This window comes from Theobroma cacao, chromosome 6 (genome assembly GCF_000208745.1).
Source record: "Theobroma cacao cultivar B97-61/B2 chromosome 6, Criollo_cocoa_genome_V2, whole genome shotgun sequence".
Taxonomy (NCBI): domain Eukaryota; kingdom Viridiplantae; phylum Streptophyta; class Magnoliopsida; order Malvales; family Malvaceae; genus Theobroma; species Theobroma cacao.
The window spans coordinates 2,590,605-2,616,721 of record NC_030855.1 but is presented as its reverse complement, the minus strand read 5'-3'; the positions used below and the strand labels follow the sequence as shown (position 1 = coordinate 2,616,721).

The following is a 26,117-nucleotide window of genomic DNA, read 5'->3' as shown; positions in this document are numbered from 1 at the left end:
TACGTAATATTTTTACTTTTTACATTAACGTCACGTAGAGATAAAATTAGTACCATAAATTATATATGTTGTTATTTAGTGCCATAAATTATTTTTGTATTATCACTGTATAAAATATACCAAATAACACTCTTTTAAAATGAATAAATACAATTTAGAAAATGTTCTGTCCTTCATATATGGGCTTTCGGTACTTCAAATAGGCCGATGAGCTTATAAAAATCTATTATACCCCAGCCCAACTAACTTTCCCCTTTTTTTGGTTACCCAAAGTGCCCTTTCTCTCTTCCAAACTTTGACCGACCAGACGACTTTCTCGTCTTTCTTCTCGTTTCAAATCCGCCATTTCCTGTGTTACTCCCCGGCCTCTTGTTCTCCAATTTGAGGCTCAGATCAGCGACAGACGACCAGAACGACGACGTTCTCGCAGCACCCAGGTTAGCTGTACGCTTCCCCTTTGCTTTTTTTTTTTTTCCTTTTTCTCTCTTTTTAATTCGATTGGCATGCTCAATTTTTGACCTATGGTTTCTGTTAAGCGATAATAGTATCCGTAATTTACTTAATGAACTAAATTTTGATGTGGGTTCATTTTATTTTCTCCATTTTCCACTTCTTTTCGCCTCCCCTATAATTTTGGAGGCTGCTTAGATACCGTGTTCGAAACGTGAGCTTTGTTTGTTTTTGTCTTAATGTGTATAATAGATGGAAGAAGAAGAAGCTTCTCCTAGTAATGACCAATTGCCCGAAGGGAAATGCAACGGCGAGGCTCTAAAAGAAAGAGATAGTGGACCAACTGAATTAGATGGTCAAAATGGTTTACCTGAAGGAAAGAAAGAATTTGTTGCTCCAGCTGTTGGAATGGAGTTTGAATCTTATGATGATGCATATAATTATTATAATTGCTATGCAAAAGAAGTTGGTTTTCGTGTTAGGGTTAAGAATTCTTGGTTTAAGCGGAACAGTAGGGAGAAGTATGGTGCTGTACTTTGTTGTAGTAGCCAGGGTTTTAAAAGAATCAAAGATGTTAACCGTCTTCGAAAGGAAACTAGAACTGGTTGTCCTGCGATGATAAGGATGAGAGTTATGGATTCGAAAAGATGGCGGGTGCTTGAGGTAACGCTTGAACATAATCACTTACTAGGTGCCAAGATTTATAAATCTATTAAGAAGATGGGCTCTGGAACGAAAAGGAAGTTGCAGTCGAGTTCTGATGCTGAAGTGCGAACAATCAAGTTGTATCGAGCATTAGTGATAGATGCTGGGGTTAATGGGAATCCAAATAGCAATGCTAGGGAAGTCAGGAATTTTTCTGAACATCCAAATCAGCTCAATCTTAGAAAGGGTGATTCACAAGCCATTTATAACTACCTTTGCCGTATGCAGTTGACCAATCCTAACTTCTTTTACTTAATGGATTTGAATGATGAAGGGCATTTGAGGAATGTATTCTGGGTTGATTCACACTGTAGGGCATCTTGTGGCTACTTTGGCGATGTCATTTATATTGACAACACATGCTTGTCAAATAGATATGAGACTCCCCTTGTGGCACTTGTTGGAATAAATCATCATGGCCAAACTGTGTTACTGGGTTGTGGCCTGCTTGCAGGTGAGACATCAGAGTCTTATACTTGGTTGTTCAAAGCATGGCTTACGTGCATGTCAGGACAGTGTCCTCAAACCATTATTACAGACAGATGCAAGGCTTTGCAGAATGCAATTGCAGAGGTCTTTCCAAAATCTAACCATCGATTCAGTTTGTTGCACATAATGAAAAAAGTTCCGGAAAAACTGGGAGGATTGCGTAATTATGATGCAATCAGAAAGACATTTGTTAAGGCAGTTTATGAAACTCTGAAAGTGATTGAATTTGAAGCAGCATGGGGATTTATGGTCCAGCATTTTGGTATCACTGACCATGAGTGGCTTCGATCTTTATACGAAGATCGAGCTCGGTGGGCTCCAGTGTACCTAAAGGATATATTTTTTGCTGGAATGTCTTCTTCAAGGCCTGGTGAGAATGTGAGTCCTTTTTTTGAAAAATATGTGCATAAACAAACTCCTGTGAAAGAATTTCTTGATAAGTATGAATTAGCATTGCAAAAGAAGCACAAGGAAGAAACTCTTGCCGATATTGAGTCAAGAAACTCCAGCCCCACATTGAGAACAAGATGTTCATTTGAGTTGCAACTCTCCAAATTGTACACTAGAGAAATATTCAAGAGGTTCCAATTTGAGGTGGAGGAGATGTATTCTTGTTTTAGTACAACACAGTTACATGTTGATGGGCCTATCATAATATTCTTGGTCAAGGAGCGAGTGTTGGGTGAAGGAAATAGGAGGGAAATTAGGGACTACGAAGTACTTTACAATAGAACGGCCAGTGAGGTTAGATGCATTTGCAGTTGCTTTAACTTCTGTGGATATCTATGTCGGCATGCATTGTGTGTGCTTAACTTCAATGGTGTGGAGGAGATCCCTTCCAAGTACATTCTTTCACGATGGAAGAAGGATTACAAGCGCTTATATGTTCCAGATCAAGGTTTCAATAATGTTGATGTTGTTGATCGCATTCAATGGTTCAATCAGTTATATAGAAGTGCCTTGCAAGTTGTGGAGGAAGGGGCAATTTCTTTAGACCATTACAAAGTTGCATTGCAAGCTTTTGAAGAGTCATTAAATAGAGTTCATGAAGTAGAAGAAAAGCAGGAGTAACAGACATTGTGAAGGTACAGGATTTTTTGTAAATAAGAAAATTGGTGTCTTCTGTCTTAATCCACCCACCTTATGTAATTGAGGTTTAGTTCACTTGCTCCTTTTATGCAGAGCATTATCCTAAAAGGTTTAGCATGTATATAATTTCTCATAAATTTGCATTATTAACCATATTCTAAAGGGTCTACCACCCTAATTTATTCCTTAATAGATATTACTGTACAATTCCAATAAAGTTTTTCTTGGAAAAGAAAAGGAACTCCATTATTGATCATGTGTGAGGGTTTAACCAGACGTATGTGTTAGCTTCTTTCTACAATAAATGTGAAATTTTTGCTAATAATTTAATAACAACAATTGATATATAATATAAAAATAAAAAATTTATCAAAAAAAAAAATTATAAACCAAGATATACGTACTCAAAAATGATTCAAGTCTCCAAGGGTTAAAATATAGGTCAAAGATACAGGTATCTCAAAATCTCAATGTATCACCTCCTCTAAAGGGAATCATGCTAACTTTAAATAGATTCACGTTTCTTCTTTTTCTAAGGTTATTTAGTTTTTTAAAATTATTAATTAATTTTGATGACTAACTAAATAGCAAGTCTTACTTTGATAATATACTAATGAACTTGGATTCATTAGACCTAATCAGAATCTAAAAAGACATATATATATATAAAACCCAAAAGAAAAATATGTGTGACATGTTTAGATCTCCATAGCTATGGGCTCAAGCCCATATCATCTCATGATTCATATTTTACTTGAAATTTTATTTAATTTAATATTATCATTTAGTTTCTTAAATTAATTAAGAAATCTTATTTACCTATTACTTGCGATAATATCCATTAACACATTACAATTGACCTTTACAGAGAAGAGAATTATCAATGAGGTCTCATTCATTTCAATCATTATTAATCAATTTTTTTGCCATATTATATTCCCCATGGGTTTTATAGATAAATAATTTCTATTGTCATATCCAACTTATGTAATACCAATTCATGATTTTCGTTCCTGTTGGATTTTGAAAAATATTTTACTTTAAAACACTAACATATAATATTAATATAAATAATGCAATTCTAAAACATTTCTTAGAAAACACACCGGTCGAATTTTTTAAGTTCAATAATCTTATAAAAATCGCTTGAATATCTTTCTCAATAACGAACGATGAATCATTTATTAAGCATCCAATATCATTTATTTAATATGTACATAACCCAACATATAAGAGAATAGCTTTTAAATTCAGAATCACTTATTGACAACATCAAAGTTATATAAACAAAAAATAAATTATATTGACTTCCAAGTCTAAGGGTAATTAATAAATTGTAATAGAGTACCTTTTAATTATTGAGAGTGACAGTCTTATATTGCGCTCTTTAATTAGATCATGTTCAATATATGTATCTCATACATTATACCCACTTGTTTGCTTTAAGGTCATTATCCAATATTAGAGTTAAAACATTCTATCCTTTTTTATAGAGGTATAATGAGTGTAGACTTTAAACATTTTGTCACATTTAACTAAAAACAATTTTAACAAACAAGGATTGAAAAACTATAATTAAAAATTTGAATGTTTAATATAATAATTTCGAAGTACATGTTAACCGAAAAATGGTTATTTTTTTGTTGTGTGATTAAAATTTTGAATGAATATAATTTTACTTTTTCCTTCATAAGAAAATAATCAAATGAATATTTTATGTATTCAAAATGGTACTTATAACCCTATGAGAATTTGATTCATTCACAATCTCAATAGCTGAAAATCTATGAAACAAAAATCAAATAAACCCTGACTGAATTTAACCTACCTTTTTCATCATTTCCTGGAAATTTTTTGAAGGACTTATTTGAAAGAATATTAATAGAGACAGGCTCTGTGTGCAATTAATAAAAAAGTAATAAAAGTCCTTAAAACAAATTTTATCCTTAGTGAAGTCTGTCTCGGCAAAATCCTTGGGTTCCTTCAGACAATCACTGATCTCCTTTGGAGCAAGGATTGTACTAAGCCCTTTCTTTACTCTGTTCTTCAAGGCCTTGAAAGATCATTCTTGAATCAGTTCTCCGGTGAGTCCTTCTATTTTTGAAATTTGTTCTAAGCTTTGTGAGATTTTAAAGCTGAAATTAGACTGTCATTTATGCTTTGAATATGGTCAAATAATTCATTTCAATTTTTGCTTTTGAGTTGCTGGATTGGATGTTGATTAAGGCACAATATACCCATTGTTCTAGTAGATTTGGGTTGTTTTTTGATAGGTTGCCGAGAATCATTTTAAGATAAAAGAAGTTTTTTGCTAATAGTTCTTGCTCTATGGATAAGTTTCTGAGTTTATTGTTGATATGGGAGCCCATAAGCATGAATTAGTCTTTTGAGTAGGTGGACAAGTTTTTGAAAAGAAAAGGAAAAATTGTTACTGGGTTTCATCCCATGATGCTGCTCTTACGCCTAGGTAAATACAATTTCTCTCATTGATTTATATTTATAGGAACACCTGCTTTCCAACACTACCCTTGTAATTAATTTTGCTGTTGGGGCATTGATATGGTAATTTGTCCTATATTCATTTTTTGAGCTGTTTTGTTTGTTAATGAATTTTGATTCTACTCTTGTTACAGATGGATAGAGTTTCCCTTAATACCGATCCGGTTGTTGATGATGATGCTGATGAATTTGAGATTGAAGGAGACTGTGGAATCACAGAATGTATTGGTCAAAGTGGAGTAATTCAAGGAGAGAATCCACTGCCTCCTGCTGTTGGAATGGAATTTGAATCGTATGAGGATGTATATTACTTTTACAATTGTTACGCCAAGGAACAGGGGTTTGGTGTTAGAGTCAGCAACACATGGTATAGAAAGAGCAAAGAAAGATACAGAGGCAAACTTAGCTGCAGTAGTGCAGGATTCAAGAAGAAGAGTGAAGCAAATCGCCCAAGACCAGAAACAAGGACTGGCTGCCCTGCGATGATAAAGTTCAGGTTGATGGAAAACAGAAGGTGGAGAATCATAGAAGTTGAGCTTGACCATAACCATTTGATCAGTCCAGCAAGTGGAAAATTCTATAAGTCCCATAAGCACATAGGTCTTGGAACCAAAAGAGCATTGCAGTTAGATGGTGCTGATGAAGTTAAAAAAATTAAGCTTTTTCGAACAGTGGTTATCGATGTTGAGGGAAATGAGAGTGCAGAACTCAGTGATGGAGAATTTCGGACTACTAGTAGCAAATCTAATCAATTGAGGCTTAAAGAAGGAGATGCACAAGCTGTTCATAATTATTTTAGTGGCTTGCAGATGACTGATCCAAACTTCATTTATGTGGTGGATCTCAATGAGAAAGGGTGTTTGAGGAATTTATTCTGGATTGATGCAAGGTCTAGAGCTGCTTATGGTTACTTTGGTGATGTAGTTGTTATTGACACTACATGTTTGACATACAAATATGAAGTACCGTTGGTTTCATTTGTTGGAGTGAATCATCATGGACAGTCTGTGCTGTTGGGTTGTGGTTTACTTGCAGGTGAGACTATTGAATCATATACTTGGTTGTTTAGGGCATGGCTTACATGCATGTTAGGACGCCCTCCACAGGCTATCATTACTGATCAATGTAGAACCCTGCAAGCTGCTGTTGCTGATGTTTTCCCAAGGGCTTCACATTGTCTCAGTTTGTCATGTATAATGCAAAAAGTTCCAGAGAAACTTGGTGAACTGTACGAATTTGAAGCGATTAGAATGGCATTAAACAACGCAGTTTATTACTCCCTAAGGCCTGAGGAATTTGAAGCAACTTGGGAAGATATGGTCAACCGTCATGGAATCAGGGATCATATATGGCTTCAAACATTATATGAAGATCGCAGACGATGGGTTCCTGTTTATTTAAAGGAGACATCTCTTGCAGGAATGTTTCCAACTCGGCCAAATGAGGTTATGGAGTCATTTTTTGATGGCTATCTTGATAAACGTACTTCTTTGAAAGAATTTTTGGATAAGTACGAACAAGCCCTACAGGAAAATCATCAGCTTGAAACTTTGGCAGATATGGACTCAAGAAATTCAGGTTTTACGATGAAATCAAGATGTTATTTTGAGTTGCAGCTCGCAAAATTGTACACAAACAACATACTAAGGGAATTTGAACGGGAGGTGGAAGGGATGTACTCCTGTTTTGGCACAAGACAAATAAATGTTGAGGGACAAATAATGACATACATGGTCAGGGAACAAATCGATGTGGAGGCAAACAGAAGGGAGACTAGGGATTTTGAGGTTTTGTATAATGCAACTGAAATGGAAGTGCTCTGTGTTTGCGGTTTGTTCAACCTCAGAGGATATTTGTGCCGGCATGCACTGAGCGTCCTTCACCAGAATGGCATGGAGGAGATCCCACCTCAGTACATTCTATCACGATGGAGAAAAGATATCAAGCGGAGTTATGTTCTGAATCACAGCTGTGGTGGTATCGATGTTAATAACCCGGTTCATAGGTATGATCATCTGTACAAATGCATCATGCAGGTCGTTGAGGAAGGCAGGAAATCACAAGATCGTTACAAGGATACAGTTCAAGCATTAGATGAGATATTGAGCAAGCTTCATCTTGTACAGGGTCATTTGTAAATTATTTTTAGACCCAAGATCTGTAATTTTGTGTGCTACAAGTTTATGCTTTCATGTAACTATCTTCTTTGTTTAGCATGGCTTTGAGCTTTATTAACATGTACAGAGAGTGTACAAGCAATCGGTAACCATTTCCGTCCAATTAAAATTTTTCTTTCCCTATCCTTGATCTGAATAAAGTTCAGGACATATTGGTAAGTTAAATCCTGGATGCATGTGTAAACACGAAAATATCAAATTAATTTAGTTATTATTACGTGATTGTTTGTGTCGTTGCTCACAACTAAAAAGCAAAGAATTTATGGTTAAAGTTTAGTTTCGTTTTGGTATTTTTTTCTTTATTTATTTATTTTTTATTTATGACGACTCACAATTGATAAATACGGTAAAGTAAAACGAAAAAAAGAGACAATTAAACTAATCAAATATATATAATAAAATAAATCTTAGAACTCTTCATTAAAGGCTTATTTGGTCAAGACTTACACGATCATTAAATCACATTGATACAATTAGAGGTGTAAAGCTTATCATTAATTGATCACTTTGATAATTGTTTTACAATCACTATAATATTAAGGGAAGAGAGATCTAACCAGATATTATATATATATATATAATAAAATAAAGCCTAAAACTCCCCATTAAAAGCTTACTAGGTTAAGGCTTATACAACCATTAAATTATACTGATCTAATTAGACATGTAAAACCCATCCTTTAATATTAAAGGGGCTTTCTTGCTTTGTCTCAAAATAAGATTAAATTATCAATATATTTTATTAAACCTAAATTATCACTAACAGTAGCCCACAGAAAAGAAAATTTTAACAATATCAAGATAATTAAATTGGTAAATGCATATATCTCTTTATTCAAAAAACCAAATTAAAATCTCCATATATCCTTAAATTTACTTACCCAAAAAGTAAACTTAATAATTGTTTACAAAATGAAATTTGTAAGATAAACGGACTAAGAAAAAAAAACTTTGAAAAAAAGAATAGGTAAATGCACAAAATTAAAGAACTTACTAAATTTCTTTTTTATTATAAATATAATACTTGAAAAACATTTTAATTATTTAAGAAAATTCAAACAAATTTTTATTCTTTTATTACGTTCAATCAAATTCTGATATTTTTATTTTAAATTAGATAAATCTTTGTAAATAATAATTGATTAATTACACTTAATCAATATATCTTTTTTTGTTTTATGTCCAAATGGTGTTGATGTGATGTTAACGTAAAAAATAAAAAATATTACATTATCATATTATCAAATCACATTTATATATCGTATCATCATTGATTACGACATGATAGTATATAATGATAATATCACATGATATAGAATATCGAGTAGTATATGATAAATAACAATTAATCAGTTATTAGTGATAAACGTTTATTTGTTGTAAGATAAAAATATAAAAATTTGATTAAATATAATAAAAATAAAAATTTATTTTAATTTTTTTGAAATAATTTAAAAAACTTTTTTAACTATTATATTTTTTTAAATACTATTAGTAGTAATGTTCTTGCTATAAATGCAAGTGAAAATTCAACTTAAATATTTATAAAATTTATGTCAAATTAAAATCAAACACAATATAGATAACTATACCTATAAAAATGGGTCTGACCCATTGGTTTAGCTTATTTTTTATTAAATATGAGATGAATTAGATTTAAAAATTTAGGTTCATATTAGAACCGAACTTAAATAGATCATCCCATTAAATTAGTGGGTTGGGGTGGGTTGGAGCGAGCTAGCCTTGTAGGTAAAAAAATTTAATAATTTTAATTAATTTAATAACTTTATATATTTAATTATATAAAATTAATAATTTAATTATTAATAATATTACTTATTTTATATATTTTAATGTGTTTAATTAATAATTTTAATTTATAAATTAAATCGTAAAATAATGTTATTAATAAAAAATTTATTAAGTAAAATTATAAAAATAATTAAAAAATAAAAATAAACTGATCCAACCCAAGTCATAGATTAATAAAAAGTGAACTGAATTAAAATTTTAATGATCCATATAAAAAATAGATTGATCCGACCTAACTTATATTTTCTTAACCTATAAGGACTTGGGTTGGATTTGGTCGGACAAACTCACATTGACAGCTCTATAGATAACACACACTTTTTGCACAAAGACAAATTTTCTTATTCCATTTTGCCCAAGCAGCACTTTTTTATTTTTTATTTTAATAAAAGCGCCTTTTTTTCGATTTCCCTCCTCAAATTTCAAGCATTCGAGAACTTTGGCGCGATCTTCGTTTTTTCAAAGGTACGACGGTCCACGCAAATCCCTCCGTTTGTTTCCCGAGAAAATGAAGGAAAACTTTTTTTTTTTGTTTCTTTTTTCATTTGAAGCGATAAAGAAAGATAATAAGAATGTAGATTTTTATTTTTTTTAAATTTTTTCTTGTATTTTCTGAGCGGTCAATCATAGTTGTAAAGGATTACAAATTGGCAGAGTGTGAAACATTGATTTCAAATTGAGTATTTGTCATGGAATTATATTTTAAAGAATTTACTTATTACTGATTTCAACATTTTCTTGATTTTTAACCTATTTTTTGCACATTTCTGGAAATTTTGATTTTTTTTATTATGTAAACTGCTAATTTTAATTGCTGTACAAAATGGGTTTGGCATCAATTTTCCCAAATTTAAAATCTGTAGATTGATATATTTTTTCCCAGTCCTTTTCTTCACTATAATTTGTTTTTCCTTTGAACTATGTTTGGAAAATGTACTGCAAACTGTAAGCTTTTTAGCTAATTATGATTCTGAGATTTAAGCTGGTATATTATTATTCTATTTCATGAATTTGGAAGGCTTTTATATCTGCTACTGTAAGCATATATTGTACTAACTCACCGATTCCATGGCAGTAAATAAAGGCTGAGATGAAGTTTAAGGCATTTCTCACTGAACATGGTGTGAGTCTTTTGGAAAGGCGGTTTCTACCAGCCTTAGACAAAATGGGCAAGATATGCCACTTATTCCTTACCAGAGACCATGCTATCTTCCTCCACAACCTTCTGAATGGCGATGGAGTTCAGTGCATTGCCCAGTTTCGGAAGGAAGCTCTCTTTGATGACTATCGGATCTCAAGTCAGAATGAGGACCGCATTGCCTTTGCCATAGATGTATCTCTTCTGCTTCGTGCTGTTCGGAGTAGTGTGAGCATATGTACTGAATTTGGTAATGGGCCTTCTGCCAACCGTCTCCAAATTAAATTGGTTAAGAAGTTGCCTCCCAATTGTACTCAGCCTATGCCTTTTCTTACCTTTGAAACCAAGGGATATAAGTCTGCTGTCATTCAGGATGTACCAATATCAAAACCTTTATCTAGGGCTCAAGTGCTTGAGCTTCAAACTGCACTTGATATTGCTCAAGATCTACCTCAGACTCTGGTTCAAGTTCCAGATTTGAATCAATTGCAGAACTTTGTGGAACGGATGAAGCATGTTGGTGATTTGCTAAATGTCTCTATAAGCAAGTATGGAGATCTACATGTGCAAATCTCAACAACTTTGATCACACTTGGTGCCGAATTTCGTAAATTGTTGGTTATTGGAGAACAAGCTGAAGCTCCATCTGAGGATAGAAATCTGAGTGCTCAGTCTCGGTCAGAGAGGGCAATCTCGAGGGGAGATGCACAGAGTGTTCAAGTGAGTGTAAAGCACTTTTCTAGGAGCCTTCAGTGTCATCTGGCGAAGCCTGACTGTGCTTTTTATGGGATTGCTCCGCAAGGTGCTTGTTTGACAGTGATATTTCAGTTCTTCATTCCTGGTACACGTCAAACTGATAAATCAATCAGTCTACATTGCAGGCTTCCTGTACTTGACCCAGGGTAAAGCTGAAAGTTAATCAGTCTGCCAACTACGGCCGCTCTATGGCTTCAACTGTGAAAGTGAATTGATCTCTAAGTCAGAACTAGTGAATTTGGAGTAGCTGGGGCTCTGGCACTCTCCATGTAACCACTACATTCCAGAATTTGTAGGGTATGTTAAGTATGAAAATATTATAAGTAATTGTAGCTTATGTTAAAGTACAAGATTGGAAACATTAATTCTTGTTAGTAAACTCTTACAGTCTTCCTCATGTTTTGTATAAATGTTGGTTGCAAGACAAAAGAACAAGATGTCAACCTGATTGAATGAGAAGATATGCTTATTACAGTAAAGTTAAGGATTTGACATATATTGTTTGTTAATTGCTTTGCGATTTTAGTGTTTCCAGGTGAAGTTGGATGTTCATTCTCAACTTTGAAGCTTGCTGTTTTAGTTTAAGGCTCCTTTATATAGAACAATAAGTACTTGCAGCTCTGATAGGTCCTCTCCTACTAGGCAAGTACTTGGAGTAACACCGTTGAAAGGGAAAATGCAGTACTAGGCCCTCTGAAACTACAGTCAGTTAACCTTTGAATTTAACCATTGTTCTAATCTGCAATGGCCGAATTTCATCATAGTTGTCCATTTTTAACCGTAGAACAGGGGCATAGAAGGTTGAAGTTTAATATTCTTCTGGCCAAAAAAAACAAGTTCAATATTCTGATTATCGAGCAACTTAGTATCACTTTAAAAGATTTGATCTTGATATGAGCAACGTGACACGGGGTAAGAGCTGATTTGAGCAATTAGCCTACAAAATTGTTAAATTACAAGATAATCTTAGAACAAATGCTCTGAAATTTGGGCTTCCCTTGCCGATACTTACTGAAGAGACGTCCTGGTATTTACTGTTGGCTGGCATCAGATACACCTCAGGAGGAATATTGTTAGTTATGCTCTGCCTCTTATTGAATTCTCACCAATAATCTTTACATGAACATGAGCCATGCCTGAAATGATGAAATCGAGTTCGGTCCCTAACGATCACTTCTCTATCATAAAGCTTTGACACCAGTTTTGCCACACGGTGACAATCTACACACATTCTAAGGTTCTTCACAATCCTTATTGTAACCCCAGGTCGAGAGCAAATGAGCCCAAAAGCCAAGGCCAACTTTTCACTGTGCCAGCACAATGTGCTCTGTTTATCCTCCTCCCCTATATCAAGGAACACCTCAGAAGTATCATGTGAATACCCTGCAACTTCTAAGTCTCTCATCACTTTGTCTAACTTCAAGTATATTTCTTTAGACCGAGGATGTGACTGGTCCCCGGCCACAAATTCATGAACAACTCCATTCATCTCTATCAAACTGCATCCTGGGGTCTTCTTGATTCCTCTATGCATCATTGATTCTCTTAGGTCATGCAGACTATCCCATCTTTTGCAAGATGCATATATATTACACAGCATAACATAAACAGCCCCATTATCAGGGTCGGACTCAAGTATCTGTTTAGCTGCCATTTCAGCAATTTCTACATCTTTATGAAGTCTACAACCACCAAGTAGAGCCCCCCAAACAATTGAATTTGGTTTCATTGGCATATTCTTTATCACTTCACAAGCTTCTTGTAAATGTCCAGCTCGGCCTAGAAGATCAACCATACACCCGTAGTGTGCTACATTGGGTTGAACCCCATGTTCAGTAGTCATGCTAGCAAAGAACTTTCTTCCCTCATCTACCATGCCAGCATGGGTACAGGCACAAAGAACGCCAATGTAAGTGACCTCATCTGGTTTTATTGAAGCTCTTAGCATTTCAGAGAACATACCTAGTGCTTCTTCACCATGTCCATTAATAGCAAGACCGAAAATCATGGCAGTCCAAGTAAATTTGTCCCTCCAAGGCATCCCATTAAATACTCTTTGAGCTTTCTCAATACTTCCACATTTGAAGTACATATCAATCAAAGCATTCCCCACAAAGACATCATTCTTTACTTTGTTTCTTTCAATGTAAGTCTTTATCCATTCTCCTATTTGCAGTGCCCCCAACTGAGCACAAGCTGTAAGAATGCTCACCATGGTGAACTCATCTGGTCTTATATTCAATGCTTGCATCTCACGGAACAACACCAAAGCCTCTTTGAAGCAATTCACTCGAAGGTACCCATCAATCATTGCAGTCCATGAAACATAATCTCTCTCTGGCATTCGGTCAAAATAATCTCTTGCCAAATCAATCTCTCCCTTATTTACAAACCCTGAAACTATGGTAGTCCATGAAATTACATCCTTTGTTTTCATCCTATCGAAAATCCTAACAGCTACATCCATTTCCCCACATGCTGCATACATATCCATCAAAGCATTTTCCAAAGTTAAATTAGACTCCACCTTGCATTTTTGGATGTACTTATGAACCCTCTTCCCAACTTCCAAATCTTTCAACTTAGAACAAGCTGACAGCAAAGAAACCAAAGTAACCGAAGTAGGCACCATTCCATTCCTCTCCATCTCATCAAAAAGCTTATTAGTTTCATCATATTGCTTCATCCTATTATATCCAGTTATAATCACATTCCAAGTAATCACATCCCTTTTACAACTAACATCAAAAACCGCGCGTGCCATTTCCATTTGTCCACACAAAGAGTACATATGAATCAAAGCATTCTGCACAAAAACGTTAGAACCAAACCCAAATTTCACCGCATGACCATGCAACTTTTTCCCACATGATAACCCAACATCTCTGTCAAAACCTTTTAACAGAAAAGGGAACGTGTAATCATCAGGCTTAACATCCTGTTTCAACATGTTTAAATACATTGAAATCCCATGTTTTGGACAATCTACCCTAGAATAACCTTTGATCATTGTGTTCCAAAGGAAGACACTCTTCGGTTCAGAAATTTGATTGAACATTTGTAGTGCATGGTTCATGTCACCGGATTCATTGGTGCAACAGAAGGAAATAAGTTTGTTTTGGGAAATGGGTTTTCTTATTAGGCCTGATTTAACGGTTTGGCAGTGGATTTGTTGGAGTTGGTCCATGGATTTGCAGGTTTCTATAAGGAAGAGGGGTGGCTCAAGGTTGTGGGAGAAGAGAGTAAGTGATGTAGATGTCTTAGTAGAGATCATTATATTGCTGTTAAGGATTAAAGAGGACTGTAAAATGGGTAGTTGAAATTGGCATAAAAGTGCAGTTTGCTTTGCTTGAAGTGAGCTTAGCTCAACATCAAATCTTGGAGTAAAATTAAAAGATATAGAGCTCAGAGGCGCTGTTGTCGTCTGGAGATCAGACGGTTGTGATGGACCCTACCATCACCAGAGCGCACCTGGCATCATGGCTCCATGAATGCACCAGCCGGGAATCGAACCCGGGTCTGTACCGTGGCAGGGTACTATTCTACCACTAGACCACTGGTGCTTGTTAATGAGAGGGAAACAGAAGAATATTGAAATATTTTGATATTCTGGTTTGTTGCTTCACTTTGGGTTTACCCTGAACAACAAAACATGGAGTACTTATGAAAAAGTGCTTTTGGTTTTAGAATATCCATTCATTTTTAATCAATTAATAGGTTATGTTCTATAAATTTTTAAGGATAAGTATATACAATTCCTTATCATCCATATGCTAGCCTACAAGCTTGTTGAAACTTTAATCTGTGTGTCAATTTAATATAATTAAAGAATAACTCTGTTCGTTTTGCAAAGAATAGCCTCAAATTCATAACATGGAAATCAACTCAGTGATCCTATTATTCCAACATCTTGACCCTTTCATTCATGCCCTTTGTAAAGAAGAAGATTAAGCTCCAGAAATCCATTCTAGCCAGAGACAGGGAGTGGGGCAAGTTCTACTGTGAAATATACCTGCCCTTGCACAATCTTTTTGTAGCAATTACTCAGATTGAAATATACAAAGTTCTTGTGGCAATGCAGAACAAGAAGCTTGGCAGGAAAATTATGAACAGGTCTAAAAATAGCTGTGCCAAGGCTACTAATTACTCAATAAATTGTAAGCAAGTTACATACATCAGTAGATCTGTTATGTAAACAAAAAAAGAACAATAAATGCGTCAAAAGAGAGGAGCTAATAAAACACCATAACCATAAAGGAAAATTAAGTTAATCAAAGGAACTGATTCACTGAATCCAAGAATCATGACTAGCAGCTAACCTGAATCCTGTAAACCATCTCTGAGGGGGAAGAGAATTTATAATGACACGAGACAGCACTAAGAGACCTAAAGACTATAAGACTACTGTATCCTATGAAAGATGAAAAGGAAACCTACACCTAGAATTCCGGTTTCACATTTGCATTCTGTAATGCTCCATACTGGAGCCAATCCTTTGCACAAATGAGAGCTTCGAGTGTCACTGGACGTAACGAACTGCGGTAGTTATCCATCCTTTTTCTCTCAGTGTCAAAGACAGAATCTGGACCAACAGTAGAAAATGGTATTGACAAAATGTCAGCAGCCATCCTTGAGAGAGTAGGGTACTTTGTCTTGTTTAGTTTCCACCAACCCAAAATATCAAAATCTTGTACCCGAGGCAAAAGAGACTCTTCAAGATATTGATCCAATTCTGATTTCATCTGCTGGCTACCACTGATCTCAGAAATATAGACCTCAAAATCTGAAAGTCCATCTCCAATAGAAATAAGGGGATCTTGAGAAGGTACTTCTGGATCGGATATTTCTTGATGAGCTAATTCTTGATGGGATATTTCTTGATGAGCTACTTCTTGATGGGATATTTCTTGATGAGCTGCTTCTTGATGGGATACTTCTTGATGAGCTATGTCTTCATGGGATACTTCTTGATGAGCTACGTCTTCATGGGATACTTCTTGACAGTATACTTCTTCAGGAGGTTCGGTTTTAGGGATGATGCCCCCATTCCCTTCAGGGGTGATGCCCCCATTCCCTTCAGGGGTGATGCTCCCAGTCCCTTCAGGGGTGATGCCCCCATTCCCTTCTTCCATAAATGTTTCAGGTGGAGGAAGCGCCTGTGCAATATACTCAAGGTAGAGCTCATGGATACCATCATCAACAATCTTAATCCACATTCCAGCATCCTCGCCATATATCCTAGAGAAGCTAAATTCAACAAGCTTCATTTTGAATCTTGGATCCATTACCACAGCAATTGCCAAAACTAAGAAGCAATCACTCCAGTATCTATCAAACTTCTCCTTCAAAGGTTTGGTCAAGTTGCTGACAAAGGGGTCATTGCTCATTGCTGCATGCGACAACTCTAATTGAACTTTTGACACTTCATGGTAGAATGCACTGGCAGTCGGGTATGCTGGGCCAGTTAGAATGCTGACAGCATCAAAGAAAAGCTTCAAGTAATTGCAGATAATTTCTACTTGCTTCCAATCATCTATTGATGGGGCTATCTTGTAATCGGGAATAGAGGTCTCCAAGCAAAGAAATACTTGCTTTAGTTCACAGGCAGCCACCAACATGTCATATGTTGTATTCCATTTTGTTTGGTCATCAATGAATATGTCTTTCGTGCTAGGGACTTTAAGCTGTTCCCTTAGATGAAAAAAGGTCTCTTCATGCGTATCGGAGGTTTTCACAAACTTGACACTTTCCCGTACTTTTTTCACCGTTTCCCCCACAGCCCATAGCACCTCTTGTGCAAGAATACTTACAACACGAGCAAAGCAATTTCCAACCAATAACTGACCATGAAACATATAAGGGTTCCTGACAGAAAAAAGAGCTCTGAGATTTCCATTTATGTTTTCATTTGAGAAGGACTGGTCAAGAGTGAGGGCAAATAGCCTGTTCTCCAAATGCCAATCACATAGGCTAGACACAACAGCTTGCTGTAAGGCACTGTCTGAATCAGGAGAAGGTACCATGACTACATTAAGCAGGCAGCAATGCAAATTCCACTCTGTATCAATGAATTGACCCGTTATGAAAACATAGCCAACAGTTTGATTTGAAGTCCACAAATCCAATGTAAGGCTGACCCGTCCAGGAATTTCACTGATAAAATTGATGAGGCTTTGCTTCTCTTTCAGGAACATAGCGACACAATCACCTTGAATAGTGTTAAAGCTCATCGTATTGAACTGGGGTTGAAGAGTCCGAACAAATCCAATAAAACCAGGGTGTTCCACAATGTGGAGGGGATACTCATGCATTATAATCATCTTAGCAACCTCATGGTTGCACCGTTCCTGGTTAAAAAGGTTATTTGCAAATCCAGGAGTAGCTCTGTATCTTTTTCTTGGTTCTTCAGTAGCATTACCAGCTTTAGAGTCTGGTGTCTGTTGATTTCTCTGCCTGCTTACTGGACAGATTCCCAAGGCAATGTGTCTTTTGAGGTGGCTCGTACCAGCTAGCTTTGAACCAGTAATGTATGCAAATGATTTCTTGCACTGGTTACAGCAGGCCCGGATGCATCCATCTCCTACAGTCTCCACAGTAAAATGATCCCAGACAATAGACTTCTTCCTCCTACGTTTATTGGGCTGTACTTCAGAATTAAGTGGCTCACTGTTATCAGTAGGAGTAATTGGTGTAACAGGCATGTTAGGGGTAACAGGAATAATTGCAGTCTCCATCTTAATGTAATATTCCTGCATTAGAAAGCAACAACAGATGATAAGTTCTCATTTGCATATATTATGCACAAAAAAGCCATGAAAAAACAGGCAGACTGCATGAAGACAGCATTTTGTAATCGACACATAAAACTGATATAAGATGACTGCTGACATTCAACTCAAGTTTTGGTATTCAAATTAGAGCCAGAAATCATAGAATACCTAGAAGTCTTCATTCCAATATCTCTGATGGGTAATAGGTTCACCTCTACAAGCTAATAGTCATTCATATTTTCAAAATGACAAATCAGAAGCTCATGCATTAACTAACTTTTAATATCCTGACATAGATAATGGAAGCTAGGACATTATAAAGATGAGCCCCTGAGGATTGAGCAATTGAGTATCAAAAGACCATTAAATTTCTTACATTCAAGGTAAAAAACAAATTTAAAATGATTATAAGTTAACCCCTAGAATCCAATAAGCCTTCAAGATTCCACCATAAACAAGAGTAAATATGTTTTAGCAGGAAAAAAATAGTTGGAACTTAAATACCAAGAATTTTAAAATTTCTCTCGGTAATTGTAACAATTTGTAAACAAGTAATCAATAGATCACATAGTCAATACATGTGCACGGTATTACCAGCTGCAGAAGTGCTGACATACATGAGAACAAAGAGATAATTGAACCTAATTCTGCCCCGAGTAAAGACACTTTGGCATTCATTAGACTCAATACGTCAAAGCCGCTAAGCCCAAAACAGACCAGTTTATTATGAATTCTAGATATGAAAATACAATTTAAATAAACAAAAAAGCACTAATCCCACAAACCCCATTACTGCTGCTCCCCTTATTATTCATTTTTTCCTTTTTCGGCAGGCTCAACCACTTCTTATGCCTAAGACTGTCAACACAACATATTGAAATTGCCCAGTTTGATGGGCTACCCTTATGGACTTGGAAGCCCACTGCATGTACATAAGCGACGGGTGTAAAGTACGATCCGGCCAATCAGAAACCAAATCCACAGGACCCCAAAAAACAGAAACACAAAATCTTTGCTAAACCTTACTTGTATTTTGCAAAAGTACACCTTTGCGCTGGGAAAAAAACCGTCGTTTGACCATTTATAAATCGATAAGACCGCCCCCCCCCCCCCCCCGGTACCCCAGGAAAACAGGGTAACAAACACGACTGTTTCTCAGAGGATTTAATGAGCAAAATAAAACCTCCTTTGAGTTTTAACCAAAAAGAAAAAAAACTCCAATGAAACCATGCAACATTAGCAAGAAACGACTATCAGTTTGTCAGATGCTACAATAACCCAGAACAAAAAAGCCCAAAACAGTTATTAAACTGAACTATTTTGTGAAAAAAAAAAACAGAGATAAAAGAATCACATGAAGCAAAACAAAAAAGAAAAATAAAAACCCCATAGCTAGATAAGCAGAAAATCAATGTAACAACCGAAAACAAGAAGGTTTTCCAGCGAAACCCATTAAAACAAAAACCTCGAAAAACATAATCTACAATAACCAATAAATCCCAGATCCAGAAACCCAGAACCAAAGCTCCAAAACACAAAATCGCAGAGAAAATAAACAAAACCCAAAATATAAAATCAACAATTAAAAGAGTTTCATACCTCGTTTCACCGACAATAAACACGAACAGCAGATCCAAAACTAGGTTTTAGATATATAACACCTTATTCTGAAATTGAAGGAGTTAAAAAACATAATATTTTGAATTTTGGGTACCAGAGGGAAGCGCAAAGGAGGAAGACGAAGAAGAAGCAAAGGGGAGTAATTGGGCTTGAGCGGCCAAGCGCCAAAAAAGGTTCAGAGCTTTCAAGTTTAGAGCTTTTTATTTCTCGGTTGAGAGCAAAAGAAAAAAACAAATAAAACCCTAATTTGGAATTGGACCTAGGGCTAGGGCTAGAAGAAGATCTCGAATTTTAGGCCTTTTTCGATGAGAGGGGTGGGAAATTAACGAAGGCGGTGCGCATTTTATAACAGGAGCGAAGGTTCAAGAGAGAAAGTCGTAGTTGGACATGGACTCCAGGTCCAATTTTATTTATACTGTGGGGGCGGTTCCATCGTATTTTTTTTTATTGGACTATATCCAGCCCACCGAACCACTGGATTTAATCTGGACCGTTCGTTTATATTTGTGCTTTTTCTTTTTTTTTTTGCTTGTATTGATTGATTTTGGGTGGGTAGGGACGGGAGAGTTAAGGTCGAATCAGAGGTCACCACGTATTAAATGAGTCATCATAATGTGTGCTTACCTTATCAAGTTCAAAACCTAATTATTAATTTGATTTGATTTAGTATTTTTTTTTAATTTGGGCATTATTACAATTGATTTTTTACTCTTTGAATTAGGAATTTACTTTTTCAATTGATTAAGTTCTAAACCTAATTATTTTTTTACATTAGTATTTCTTTAAATTTAGTATATCTTCTATGATTTTTTTTCATAAAAAAGGCTTTTTTAACTATTTTTAATTCTCCTTTTATTATAATTAAACATTTTCTTATCCTAACCTCACCCAAAAAAATTTCCCGATGTCACCTTTCTCATAAAAAGAAAAAAATGAAGCAAATATAAACTAATAAAAGTAACCCATGTATATTTAAGGATGTTATGAATACTTCATCGAGTACCTTATTTTACACAACTCAATTAAGAAAAATTAAAGTACTTTATAATTAAATTCAAGTAAGATACAAGTAGGAAAACTACAATTCGTCATAAGTTTGGATATGATTCAGGTATTAATTTAAGTAGGATTTGTCGATTGTGTTTTTATAAAGATACATTTAAAACAAAAAATGTTATAACAATTACGGTATAAAAATTAAGTTAAAAATCTTAAATTTGAATAGTAGGAGAAAAAAAGCATCTCTATTTGTGTGATTCGAAATCTAGAAAGTTCCATGTATGTGGAAAAGGACCTTTCTTTAACTACTTTGGTTATAATGATGCATAGCTCAAAGATGTTAAATATTATATAGTGAAAGAGATAGAGAAATTTTACAAGTTCCATCCTTTTGTACATCAACAACTACTCATTGCCATAATAACCTCAAGTATTGCCTTTAGAAAAGCAAATCAATACCTATGAGGGTAGGGCCTTTTATGTCATTGAGTAAGGACATAATTGAATCCAACTACTATTATTGGAAAATTTGCTTTGAACGCATGACATAAATAAAATTGTCTCATAACCAAATATAGAATACCCGAACTTTATATTATCAAATTGAATCCTCGCAAGTACCCATTTACATCTCCAAGATCCTCCTTACTGTACTATGAGAAACCAACTGCAAAAGAAGAAAAGACTTAGGCATTTACTCAGCTTCTTTTTACCTCAATTCTTTACCCATAAAAAGGGACAAAGAAAGAGTTTAACATCTAGTCTAGTGTTAATTTCAAAATATTATCACTTTGTAATAGCAAGGTTCATACTCCAGACCAAAAGGGTATTTTATATGAGGAGAGGGCCCAAATTCTTCAAAGAAATGTGCAGACAAATATTATCCCTTCTCATCCCAGACACGATTAAGATTTTCAAAAATCAAGAATAAAAAAAAAAAAGTAATAAAGTAAAGAAAAGGAAAAAACCAACAGAAGGTAGGCAGCAACTATTATGATTGACAATATTTGGGGAGGAAAAAAATTTAAAGCAAAAAAGGAGTCTCTGCAGCACACAACAAACTGTTGGCCAATCTGGTTTTGATGGTCAGAAAATTGTACAGAAAATATCTCCCTTCAACTTGCAGATTAGCAAGAAAAAATTTTCAAAACCAAAAAAATGGAAAGGAAAAAAAAAAGGGTTGCCTGCAAACAATTAATGTGTAGTACTTTAGTTTTTCATTATTTCCCTTCTTCTGCTTCACTCTATACAACTGTTCATCAGTTAAAAAGGACTCGTAACCAAAACCTAATAGTACTAATTAACTCTCTTCTTCTTCTGCTGAAATATGTGTAGAACTTCAAGCATAATGTTGTCAATTTGATAGAAGAAATTATTAATAGAAAGAGAAATGCAGGTAAAAAATGTAGACATGAATATATACATATATATAATTTTATACATAAGGGTTACTGATCAAAAGATTTCCTTAGAACAGCCACTATAATGCGATGTGCTAATCAATTTATTCTTATAAAATACAGTTAAAATTCAGAGAATATAGCAAAAGAGGTTAAAAACCATGTAGAATGCATAAGTTATCTTTGAGGGTTTACTTGAAAACACGTGATATAAGCCATGAATTCTATATATATTGTAGATAAACCCGACTGGACTGGTGCAGGAGAGAAAGGGTAGACTCAAATCTCAATCAATTTTGAGAAGAATTGTAGCAAAAACCAGTAACACTTACTTTTTAGGGTTATCAAGTTACACAATAATTGCTGCAGCAGCTGCAGGCCTATTATAATAATACAGAAGCAAACACTAAACACAAGTTTTTATATCCAAATCAACTACACTAAACAGAGACGGAAAATTTAACAAGAACCATTGCTGAAGCCGCCGCCCGACCTTCTCAACTCGTGGAAGGGAAGAATCCCATGCTGCAATGGTAAGAAAATCAGAAAATCAGTGAGGTAATGCCTATCAAACTGATAATTAAAAAGTCCTCGTTTGCCATGTTATTCCACAGCTTTCTTGAACTTCTATGCTAGCTATAGCTGCACCAAAAGCGGCTAGCAAAATTATGAAGAAAAAATTGAAAGAGAAGTTCAAGAAAGCCGTGGAAAAGCATGACAGGACTTTTTACAGTTTCTTTTCTCATGAGCTTTCTCTCACACAACACCCCTCCCTGCTTAAAATTAAGTGCAAAGACTAGAAGGGTTTAAAGAAGAATTCAACATAAAAATGCCCAGAGATAGAGAGAGAGAGAGAGAAGAGAGAGAGAGAGGGAAGAGAAGACCCCTTGGGGTTGTGCAGGTTAAAGGACCACTCTACCTAAGCTATCATATATCAACAGCAGCATTATATGTTGATAAAAAAGTGGTGGGAAAGGGTAATGTGTAGGGTTTTTCTTCATTGTGTACTATCTTTCACCAGAAAAGTAAAATATAATATATATAAACATATGCGTACAATGCAGTAACACACATTTTGTATGTATGTAAATAATGCTGTAACACACACTTTCCTTGTGATTTGCCTTCCACAGTAGATGTGGTAGATTTTTGAGGTTTTCTTTGTTTATATATATATATACNTTTCAGTTTATTATATATATATATATATATATATATATATATCACTTTTAAACTTTTTTTTCTTTTTTACTTTAGTCATAAGAAACAGGAAAATTTTGCATGATTTGCAATAGAAAAATCCAGGAAAAGCATAAAAACAACCCATCCCATCACATGATATACTTTTTTTTTTCTTATTTTTGAGGAATATTATAGGGATTTTACCAATGAACTTCATATGGTCCCCAATTCTTGTATGTTTGTTCTCTACACCTTTCATGCCCATCTCATAATTCATTTGCGATATTGTTTACTCCAAGTTTTGCCTCATTTGTGATATCGATTACTCGAACTTATGTCATTATTCATTCTGATGAAATTTTAAATTTCATCATCCATATATAAAATAATTTTCATATATACATATATATATATTTAAAATGTACATTTTGTACTAAATATGATGATAACAAAGAATTATGATTGATAGAATAAATATGTGGATCAGGATTGACATAGCGTTTAAAAGCTTGATCCTATAAGTGAAAATCAAGGAAGAAATTCAAATCAGGATCCACATCCCCAATACCAAGCTCGATCTTATAACTCCAAAAGTAATCATTAAATACGAAAAATCCAAGAAAAACATATGGTTTCTTCACCATTCTAAACTTTTTTCAAGCATAAAAAGAACTTTTCTAATACATTTTGAAGGTTAGAAAAGTGGAGAAAAACATCATTTGATCAAGAATCAAAACATATGAAGAAAAAAAGGGACCAAGCTAGAGACATTTTTAAAGTAATGCTTGAGTTTTGAAAATGTATTTTTCATAATAAATTTAAAACTATTTATCTTGCTAAAGGAGATGACGTAAGCATCTATGGAGAGAGTTGAACTCCTATAAATTCTTTGTATCTTTTATCTCTATTTTTCACTCCTTGAATTTATTCATTTACATTAAATATTTGTTTTAATTTGTCAATCTTTTAATTTACTCTTCAAATTACTTTTGACATACTTCAATAGAAAAGCATGTTTGTTTTTAGTTTGTCTAGATTGGAAGTTTGTGAAAACTTTACACTTGTGCATTTTACCTTAAAGAGTTTGTCAAATTTAGTTTTCATATTGTTTGCTTATAAATTTTATTTTTGGCACAATTTGATTGAAAAATACAAGTTGAGAAATTTGTTTTTAACTTGTCCTCAATGAAAAAGTTTTCTTTTGGATTGCTTCCATTAAAAGATTAATTTATTGAAACAAATTTTTATAACACCTATTCATTCATTTTTTATATTTTCACATTATTATTGAGCTAACATTTTTAATATAATCAAAATTATTTTTTTTCAAATTTTAATATATTTTGATAAAAATTTTCACTTTATAACTAAGATTAATATTTCTTATTTATAAAAATAAATTTTTAAATTAATGTAATTATTATTTCTTAAAATATGGTTAAAATTCCAATTCGACCCTAGCCACATCAGCCAATAGGATATTGCCATTTCCCGTGGCCTGGTAGCTGCACGTTTTTCATTTCGCTTTGAACCGGTGGGCCCACTGCGAAGTTGCCACGTGTATGTTTATTCAATTTTCTTTCTTCTATAATTTGTTATTTTGGTTTACAATATTTAATATCAGGAAAATAGAAAGTTTATAAGTGCAATAATTGAAATTAGAATTATTATAAATAATACAATTATAAAATCATAAATGCAATAATATAATATGTAATTATGTTTAAATTATAATAATATTGGAGTATATACAAATTTTGTATAAATAATAATAATATATTAAACATTGTATAGTACAATATAGTAAAATGAATATGTTATATAAAGATGTATATTCTACTATAATGACAGTTAACAAGTTTGATTACGTTATGATGTCAATATTATTGCAATATATTTTATGTTATATAATAATATTTGCTACATTTTTATCACCATTTTTTATCATATGAATTAATTTTTAAATATAATTTATTCATTAAAATACTTATTTACATGTTAATTAATGATGATTAATATATCAACATTAATTAGTAATGATAATATATATTTTAATACTAGCATAATATCACTTATTAGTTTATTATCAACATAGATTAATTAATATTAATAGTATTATACAAAAAATATATAATTTGTTATATGTCTATATCTATTTTCTATTTTAAACATTTTAAAGTAGGTTTTAATATTGAAAATAGTTATTCATATATTAATATTGATATAATATATTTTAACAATAGACTTTCAAAATAAAAAATTTAATGATAACATAATGTTTGATTATTATCTTATAAATGTATTGTATATTAATAAAATTTTTCGTCGTCCAATAAGAGGATATCTTTAGAGATATTTGGTGTGCATCGAGTCTGAATTTGATTCATTTTGATATCAAAAGTCAAGGTAGATTCGGGTGTCCGTTTTGAGTAAAACGTTAGTACAACATTGTATAATTAAATAAAGTAAAATGTTATATATCTCATAAGAAATAAGATGAATTTGAATATATAAATATGGATTTGTTTTACTTAATAGACATGTCTTTTGATTGAAAAAGTGGACACATGATAATTATGTATTTCAAAATTTTCTTTTACAAGTAATAAAAATTAAAAAAAAATAAAAAGGTAAAATACCCTACAATCTTAAATTTTAATTGAAATTTTAGACAAATCTATTAATTTTTGAAATAAATATTTCACCAGAAAAATGTAAGCACCATAAATAAAAATTACGAAAAAAACTTAAATATTTTTTTATTAATTTAAAAAATTATTTTATATTTTTTTAAAAATAAAATAAAATAAAAATACCGATTAATGCTCCTGAGCTTTTCAAGAAACAGGAGCACCAGTCCGTACTCCCCTCTCTTAGATTCGGTGTTTCTCTATGTTATTATTATTATTATTTTTTAAATTAATAAAAATTATATATTAATAATTTTTAAAATTAATGAAAAATAAAATTATTATTTTAATATTATTACGTCATTAAGTGAAACACTAATAATTTCAACGAAATATATTTT

At 33.5% G+C, this 26,117-nt stretch overlaps 4 protein-coding genes, 1 long non-coding RNA gene and 1 other non-coding gene across 8 annotated transcripts; 2 read left to right on the top strand and 4 right to left on the bottom strand.

The window, feature by feature from the left end:
- Window positions 249–7,532, top strand: LOC18595324 (protein FAR1-RELATED SEQUENCE 6). Its single transcript, XM_007023218.2, has 4 exons — window positions 249–437; window positions 703–2,711; window positions 4,811–4,817; window positions 5,367–7,532. Exons 2-4 carry the CDS (start codon window positions 703–705, stop codon window positions 7,368–7,370), a joined length of 4,020 nt encoding a protein of 1,339 aa, XP_007023280.2. The 5' UTR covers window positions 249–437; the 3' UTR covers window positions 7,371–7,532.
- Window positions 9,498–11,609, top strand: LOC18595322. Of its 2 annotated transcripts, XM_018122556.1 has the most exons (3): window positions 9,498–9,686; window positions 10,297–11,161; window positions 11,241–11,609. In XM_018122556.1, exons 2-3 carry the CDS (start codon window positions 10,312–10,314, stop codon window positions 11,276–11,278), a joined length of 888 nt encoding a protein of 295 aa, XP_017978045.1. In that variant the 5' UTR covers window positions 9,498–9,686; window positions 10,297–10,311; the 3' UTR covers window positions 11,279–11,609. The 2 variants fall into 2 exon arrangements, with proteins under 2 accessions (XP_017978045.1, XP_007023278.1); XM_007023216.2 differs by having other exon boundaries at window positions 9,499–9,686; window positions 10,297–11,609.
- LOC18595321 (putative pentatricopeptide repeat-containing protein At3g15930) lies at window positions 11,958–14,463 on the bottom strand. Its single transcript, XM_007023215.2, has one exon. It carries the CDS (start codon window positions 14,387–14,389, stop codon window positions 12,218–12,220), a length of 2,172 nt encoding a protein of 723 aa, XP_007023277.2. The 5' UTR covers window positions 14,390–14,463; the 3' UTR covers window positions 11,958–12,217.
- TRNAG-GCC lies at window positions 14,608–14,678 on the bottom strand. Its single transcript has one exon. It is a non-coding gene; the product is annotated as a tRNA-Gly (tRNA).
- Window positions 15,228–19,845, bottom strand: LOC18595320 (zinc finger BED domain-containing protein DAYSLEEPER). Of its 2 annotated transcripts, XM_018123783.1 has the most exons (3): window positions 19,485–19,845; window positions 16,238–17,864; window positions 15,228–16,189 (listed from the first exon to the last, which is right to left on the bottom strand). In XM_018123783.1, exons 2-3 carry the CDS (start codon window positions 17,847–17,849, stop codon window positions 15,555–15,557), a joined length of 2,247 nt encoding a protein of 748 aa, XP_017979272.1. In that variant the 5' UTR covers window positions 17,850–17,864; window positions 19,485–19,845; the 3' UTR covers window positions 15,228–15,554. The 2 variants fall into 2 exon arrangements, with proteins under 2 accessions (XP_017979272.1, XP_007023276.2); XM_007023214.2 differs by having other exon boundaries at window positions 15,228–17,864.
- Window positions 21,003–22,817, bottom strand: LOC108662480. Its single transcript, XR_001928344.1, has 2 exons — window positions 22,237–22,817; window positions 21,003–21,171 (listed from the first exon to the last, which is right to left on the bottom strand). It is a non-coding gene; the product is annotated as an uncharacterized LOC108662480 (long non-coding RNA).